The sequence below is a fragment of the Octodon degus genome, unplaced genomic scaffold (genome assembly GCF_000260255.1).
Source record: "Octodon degus isolate 3935 unplaced genomic scaffold, OctDeg1.0 scaffold00118, whole genome shotgun sequence".
NCBI classification, from domain to species: Eukaryota; Metazoa; Chordata; class Mammalia; order Rodentia; family Octodontidae; genus Octodon; species Octodon degus.
The window spans coordinates 2,260,214-2,268,205 of record NW_004524694.1 but is presented as its reverse complement, the minus strand read 5'-3'; the positions used below and the strand labels follow the sequence as shown (position 1 = coordinate 2,268,205).

The window sequence follows — 7,992 nt, the reverse complement described above, 5'->3', positions numbered from 1 at the left end:
AGCATATTGTTGGATTTTGTTTCCTAATCCACTGTGCTAGCCTATTTCTCTTAATTGGTGAATTGAGTCCATTTACAGTGATGGTTATTATTGAAATGTATTGACTCACGATTGACATGTTATTTACTTGTTGTCGTTTACTCCTTTTTCTCTTGTGTTTAACTTCTTGCCCTATTTAGTGGGTTGCTTCTGATCTCATTTGTGGAGTTGTGATCATTTTGGTCCCTCTCTAGAACATCTTGCACTAGCCTTTGTAGGGTTGGCTTTGTCATCACAAAATTCTTTAGCTGTTCTTTGTCATGAAAGTATTTCACTTCTCCATCAAACTCGAAAGAGAGTTATGCAGGGTATAGTAGTCTGGGCTGGAATTTGTTTTCATAGAGGAGTTGAAGTATTCTGCTCCATGCTCTTCTTGCCTTCATGGTTTGTGAAGAGAAGTCGGCCGTAATTCTGATGGGTTTTCCTTTGAATGTGATCTGCTTCTTTTCTCTTTGTGGCTTTCAGTATGTTATTCTTGTGCTGAATTTCTGGGATCTTGACTATAATATGTCTCAGTGTGTTTTTAATTGGGTTGGGGTTACTTGGCATTCTGCATGCTTTGGTTACCTGAATATCAGATTGTTTCCTCATATTTGGGAAGTTTTGTGCTATTACTTCTGCCCATATTTTTTTAATGTCATTTGTATTGACTCCTTCTTTCTCATTGATGCCTATTAGTCTCACACTGTTCATCTTTGCATTGTCTTGCAGGTGATGTATTATTTTTTCCTGCATCTTAGTTCTTTTTAAGAGATCCTTTCTTACCTTTTCACTAGCTGCACCAGTGTCTTCAAGATCTGAAACTCTGTCTTCACTTTCACTGAAACGGTTTAGCAAGCTTGTGATTGAGATTTTAATTTCCTGTATATGTCTTTGACTCTGCTTCATGTGATCTATTTGTTTTCTGCATTGCTCAGTCAAGGAATCCCTCATTTTTCTAATCTCTATTTTTTTTTATCAATGTCTTCTTTAGAAGCAGTTATTAATCCTTTTACTGCAGTGTTTTTTCAGATTGGGTTTCCTCCCTTGTTTCTGTAGTTGATTCTTTACTTCAGATGCTATGAGTTCAGAGAATTCTTTTTTATTTTAGAAAAGAATTCCACTCGGAGTTCCTCTGTAACTTTCTGCTATTGCTCATTTACTATCGACACTATTAATCCATACATTTGAGCTGAGCTAGTGTCCTCTGCATGTGTTCTGCGTGGGCACTGGGTTTCCTCCATATGTTTCTGCATTTGATTCTTTACTGCAGATGCTATTAATTCAGGGAATTCTTTTTTCATTTCCAATCTGAGTTCCTCTATACCTTTCTGCAGTTGTTTCTTTATTTCAAAAGCCATTGATTGATTGATTTTAGCTGTGTGATTCCCAATTTGTTCTGTGTTAGTGTACTCTGAAAGTACATTTAAATTATTTACTTTTTTTTTTTGTTACTTTTTTTTAGAGAAGGTCTTGCTATATATTGTGCATGCTGGGCTTGAATTCATTATGTAGCCCAGGCTGGCTTCCAATTCATGGTAATCCTCCTGTCTCAGCCTCCCAAGTGTTAGGACTCAGGCATGCACCACCATTGCTGGCTTTTTATTTATTTATTTTTATTTATTTATTTTTTGTTGAGACAGGGTCTTGGTATATAATTCAGACTGGTTTGAACTCACTATTTTTCCTAGGCTGATCACTTTTTGGTTGCTAAATTTGTATTTTGTATTTAAGAAATTCAAACATTCTCTTAATGATATTAAAATTCAAGGTTTCTTTCACTTTCATAGAAAAAGAATTTGATCACAGAAGATAAATAAAGCAGAGAGGGAAGTATCTAAATCTCATTACTGAGTGTATCTCAAAAAATAAATGTCACTCAAACATATTTAGAAAAACCAGTATGTTTAACAGTAGCTTTGCTTGGTTTTAGTCTTTATCCTTCTTCCACCATATGTAGTTTGAAAATCTAATACCTAAAGAGGTTCCATATAGAATATGATGCTTTAGAAATAACTGTTCAAGTAAGATTAGCAAATTTGTAAAAAGCTACTTATGATGTGAGGAAATTTAATTGTCTTTAAAAAATGAGATTCCTTTAAATTAATTTGAGAATGTGTCCATCCTTTTAGAGGGTATTCATGTTTTTGAAATCAGGTAATAGTAAGTGCTTTGACAATTTATTTGCCACTAAAGTAATGAATCAGGATGTGGAACAAAACCAGACTTATTTCTTTGAAAAAGACTGTAATTAGAATAATAAAACTTACAATTTTTGTACCTTCCTTGAAATTCTCATTAGGAAACATTCCAAAACATGTCAGTTCAATACCATTTCTACCTGCCTAAGTTAGTTCAAAAGGAAATAGTATATCTGTTGAACTGGATCAAATTCAGAATAAACTTATGGTTTATTTCATTTTTCCTGAAAACAAATCAGCTGGGTAAAAACTGATGAGTTATATCTTGAAAACACTCTCGAGAAAGCAACAAATATTTGGTAGACATTATTTTGATGCTAAGTAAAGAGTACCTGTGCCTAGTTGGTCAAGGTGATGACACAGATGGAATTCCAGGTGAGCGAACTGAAAGGACATGCAAAAAGATGGGACAAACCATGGGGTAAAACAGGAGTCGACTCTGGTACAGGCAGCCAAGGCTGTTGGAGTTATAAGTGGATCACATGTGCTTTGAGAACCAGATTCACTTGCAGAGCTATGAAAAATAAAAGAAGTTGAATAATCTTAATTTCCAAGTACTATATAATATCTTTCTATAAGAATTTTTAAAGCATGCCCTAATCCTAGTCAGTATGTTATCAAATCTATATTTACTAACATAAACCAGTTTTTTTTTTTAATAAGTCGTGTTTCATATTCTATATGAACTGTTGGCAGAAAACCTTCAAAGCATTCCTCAATCTCCAGGTCATATTGACCTACCTTCAATCCAATTCTTTTTCATATATTCTCATAAAACTTATGGACAATTTGTTCTCAGTTTAATGCAAAAACAATTCAAAGTATGACTCTGGTGCTCAAAGAATGCAACACTTTCAGGGTCACCATAAACAGTTCACTTTTATTTTATTCCTTCAGATTCTGTACACCAATATTCCCATGTGAGTCAGTCAATATGCTATTGCTAAATATTCTAGTAGGTGCCATAAATGTTATGATCATGTCTAAATAATGAAGATTTTATGGACAGTTACACAACATAATTCTTCTCTTCACTTGCTCATCCTCTTAAAACCAATGTATAAAAGCTAAATCTGATTAAAAAGGAAGAAAGCATTTATTAGAGGGAATACTTCTGCACATGGTGGCTGCTAGTAGGTGCAAGAAACATAGCTACTATTATACTGCACTGGTGCTAGTGGAGGCATAAAAACTGGGGGCTGGACATGGTAAGAGCATGATGAATTCTCTTAATTGTGGAATGCTGAATAGAGCTATCTCCTTCCCTGCACTATTCTCCACCTTCTTTCCATTCTGAATTTGTTCTGCAGCTATGGTAGCCTGGCTCTTAAAGCCTTGAGAAGTTTAGAGAACAAGACTGTGACCTACAGTTTCCTAGAGAAAAAAAAATTGTCTGTATCTCTCTCTCTCTCTCTCTCTCTCTCTCTCTCTCTCTCTCTCTCTCTCACACACACACACACACACACACACACAAATATTAACAAATAAGTCCTTGGCTTTCAAATGTATCATGGTCTAGCTAGTAATGTAGACATCTGCAAACATTACAAAACTGAACATAAACCAGGAATGGGAGAGTTGAAGTGCTCTCCAGTGGATACATGAGAGGAGCTCAGAATGTCATCATGCAGGATTCTCTGAGCTATGATGCTAACATGGATTTTGAAAGCTGTTGTGAAAAGAGGCTGGTGAAAATGAAAGCTAGAAGCATTCAACATGCTTACTGCATTGTTTAACCTCTAAAAGATTTTGAGCTATGTGGTACTTACTACAGTACTAGTACATCTCCCTTGCACACAAATAAAACACAGATTCTGGAACACTGTTATTGACTATGCACAAAAATGTGGCTGCAATACCCTTAAGCTGTACAGATGGGCATACTGACTTAACTTACTACGAATTTATCTAGAATTTCAAATGAAATCTCTCAGGCAAGGTAAATTAAGAAATAGCAAAATATATTAGTCATATGGGTGTTTTACCATTTGAACACTTTCCTTTATACTAAAAAGTTGTAAGAAATAAGGTACAATGTTAGGCAAAATATTATTAAAATTCAGGCAAGAGTTCTAGAGATTAGTTTTCAAACAGTAAATGTACAATTTCAGGTGTTTATCTAAAGCAGTTTTCTTGCCAACTACAATGTTTGACACTGAGATCTTCTAAGATATATTTTTCTAATTCTAGAGCATAGCAGATATGACATGTTGGAGAAAGTTATGAAAACATCACAAGTATCTGTGACAATATTTATTTATAACAAATTAATTCTCATTTTCATTAAATCAAATGTAAAAACAATGTGTAGAAAAAAATTTTAAAGCTCAGTGTTGTGGCATAAGTCTATAATCCCAGCTGTTCAGGAGGCTCAGACAGGAGGATCACAAATTGGAGGCTAACTTGGGCAACTTAGTGAGATCCTGTCTCAAAATAAAATTTAAGGAAGTATGGGGATATAACTCATTGGTAGTGCTTGCTGGCATGGGCAAGTACCTGGGCTTAATATCTAGTACCCTCTCAAAGTACATAAAGAAACTCCTTAATTATAAAACTATACTCAAATGGTCTGCAATACTTTTTAACAATCTTAACTCCTGTGTAATGTAGATCCTTGGTCAATCGACATTAAAATATTTAGGCTTTTATTTAAAAATTAGAATCATATAAAATTAGATATTTCTTAAACACAAGATTGAGATTGTATACGTAATGTGATTATACTTAGACGGTATTTTGAGCCAGTGTATTTATAATTGATACTCTTAATTCTATCTTAACCATATACTTTAGCACTGAAGAGATATAAGTATAATAAAATAGTCATACAAATGAACAATGACCCTGCTAGAAACTTATAGTAGCTTTAAAAAAATTGGCACTAGGGAATAACTCTCTGAGGGATTCCACCACTGATATACAGCCACAGCCCTTTGTATTTTTAAGTTTGACACGAAGTCTCATTAAGATGCCCAGGTTAGCCTTGAACTTACAATCTTCCTGCCTCAGTCTCCTGAAAAACTGGGATTACCACTGTGTGCCACCATGCCTGGCCTTACAATTTCTTTAATAGGTACAACAATGGACTTTGACATAAATCAGCTGTCAAAGGAAAAAAAAAAGTACAGATAAAGAAAAGAAGGCCAAACCAAATTAAAAAAAACCCCACAATCTACAATAGATATTTCACGACTCCCCCTTTTCTCCAAAGATTTTCTTTAGATTAAAAAAAAAAAACCACTTATTTATTTATTTGATACAGGGTCTGGCTATGTAGCTTGGATTCACAATGATCCCCTGTCTCAGCCTTACCAGTGCTGGAATTACAGTTGTATGCTACTACGCCTGGCTTCAGGGCAGGCAAGGCATACAGTACTGGCAATGGAACTCGGGTCCTTGCAACTGTCAGGCAGGTGCTTAGACCACCAATCTACTTCCCAGCCCTGCAAAATTTTCAACATAAGTCACCTTCATTCTGTATTTACAGAATTTTCCATTGCTGCAATTTGAAAGAATAAGGAAAGGAAAAAGAATGCTAGGAAATGGCTCCTAGGAGCAAAACCTCTAGTAGTAGCTTTCCATTCAGTAGTTTGTTAACCATCTATAAATTCAGTCATAAATTCAACATTCTTTTGAGTATGGAAAACATTCTAAACAAAGGAAAACATGCAGGATTTGATGTAGCTAACCTTCTATTTAACCAAAAAGTTATATAGCACCTATCCACATAATCTATACATAGGCATCAATTCTTTGAGCAAGGAGTATCCAGTACAACTAGATATAGAGAAAACCTGACTGAATGGCTTTGTGGCACACAGACATGGTCCTTAAAGATCTGCCTTGCTTATCATTCTGGGGTAAACTATTACATCTCAGGTACCAAATAATAATCTGACTTGACTGATGAGGTGCTCGATTGCTTTCTGGATCCCTCTGTAGCAATAAAGGTTTTATAATATAGCATACAGATTAAGAAAAGGGCAACTGGGGTGAGAAAATCTTGACTAAAATGTTTGTTATTATATGTAATATGGAGAATGTCATCTTGCCTAGCTAAATTTAGTTTTCTTATTCATAAAATGAATATAGTAGTTATGTTAACTTTTTAAACATTAAATGAGATACTTGCTTACAAACTACTTTAGTACATTGTTTGACAATTAAAAATAGAAAAAGTGTTCTTCTTTTCTTGCCTTGGCAAAACAAGATACCATATAACTACTCGTTACTTAGTCTAATGTGAACTATTGGAGATTATCTTTAGCATTCCCACGGGAAACCTCACTGGCTTTCAGTGCACTGGGAACAAGATCTGGACACTTTCTCACATGAGCAGAGATACTGCTATCTCTCCAAGAAAAGTCCGATGAGAGGGAACGGGAGGACAGGTGTGCCTGCTAGACCATGTTCTCTACTGACAGTTGTGGGTTTTCAAATGCCTTAACCTAAACCCAAAATAACAAGCACATTTTTTTTTTTCCAGTACTGGGGATTGAACTCAGGACCCTGTGCTTAGCCAGATAGGCACTTATTCTACTGAGGTATCTCCCCAGCCCTAAGCACGCCTCTATTATAACCCAGTAAACACAAATAGAATGTGAGGATTCCTGACAATATGACACACACTGATATTTTTGTGTTAAAATTTATATGATATGAAATTTATCATTTTAACCACTTCAAAGTGTAGAGTTCAGTGGTATTGCGTATATTTATGTTTTGTGCAGCTTTCATCCTTACACATCTCCAGAACCTTATTTTCCAATGAAATACCATATTCATTAGACAGTAACTTCCCATTCTTCCTTCTTTCCAGCCTCTGGCAACACTATTACTTTTTTTTTTTTTTTTTGCCTCTATGAGTTTGACTATTGTCAGTATCCTACATACGCTGAATCACACACTTTTTCATGATGATATTTTATTAAATTTTATTTGGAAATTAGTTGCAACCTGCTAAATTATTTCATGATCCACAAATGAGTTGCGATCTGCGTTCTGGAAATCAGCCTTAAATATTGGCCCTTGAGCAAGGAATTCCTTTAACTTAAAAAAAAAAGAGTAAAAGCAACAGTGCTCTTTCCCAAGATTTATAGAATAAGCAACACAACATATCAGAGCTAGAGCCCAAACTTTAACTGAGAAACACTGAGTGCTCTGGGGAATGTGTACAAGAGAAGGACAACATGTCAAAGACAACTGCCTGGTGGAAGGCATAAGCAAAAGTCCTCAAAAAGACACAGAGGAAAAACTTTTGCTCAAGGCAAAGCAGGCAAAAATTCAGGTTTGGCCCTAGGAAAAAATAAAGAAAATACTTTTATGCCATCATATTATGAGAAATACAAGTGACAGAGTAGTTCCAAGTATCAAGATTTAGGTCTGACTAGCTTATGAAATGCCAAAGATTAAAAAGGAAACCACTGCAAAACGTAGGGTATACATATATGTGCAGATCCAAATAGGCCACAGTCATCTACAGATAATACAGTTCAATTGGCAGGAAAAGAATTTATGGACCACGTATCATTGCTCTATCTGCTTTGTCCACTGTCTATGCAGGCAAGGATCAATGTGTTAGACAATGAAAAGTTCCTCCTTATACACACAAAAAAAGATGTGGATTATTGTCTCAAAAACTACTAACTGGAAAGTGACTTCCTTTATGGTGTTAAGGAAATAGGAAAGAAGAAAATATAAATGTGTATGTATAGTGCAAATAGATGGCTACCTTCTTCTAGCACATCTAAAAATGAAAACATTAAAAAAAAAA

The 7,992-nt window shown here is 35.1% G+C and overlaps 1 protein-coding gene across 1 annotated transcript in view; it reads right to left on the bottom strand.

Annotated features, from left to right (window-relative positions):
* Positions 1-7,992, bottom strand: part of Vps13b (vacuolar protein sorting 13 homolog B) — an 881,657-nt gene that overhangs the window by 103,769 nt on the left and 769,896 nt on the right. The window contains 1 exon segment of the mRNA XM_023699943.1: positions 2,552-2,733. Coding sequence (XP_023555711.1) covers positions 2,552-2,733 — 182 coding nt within the window.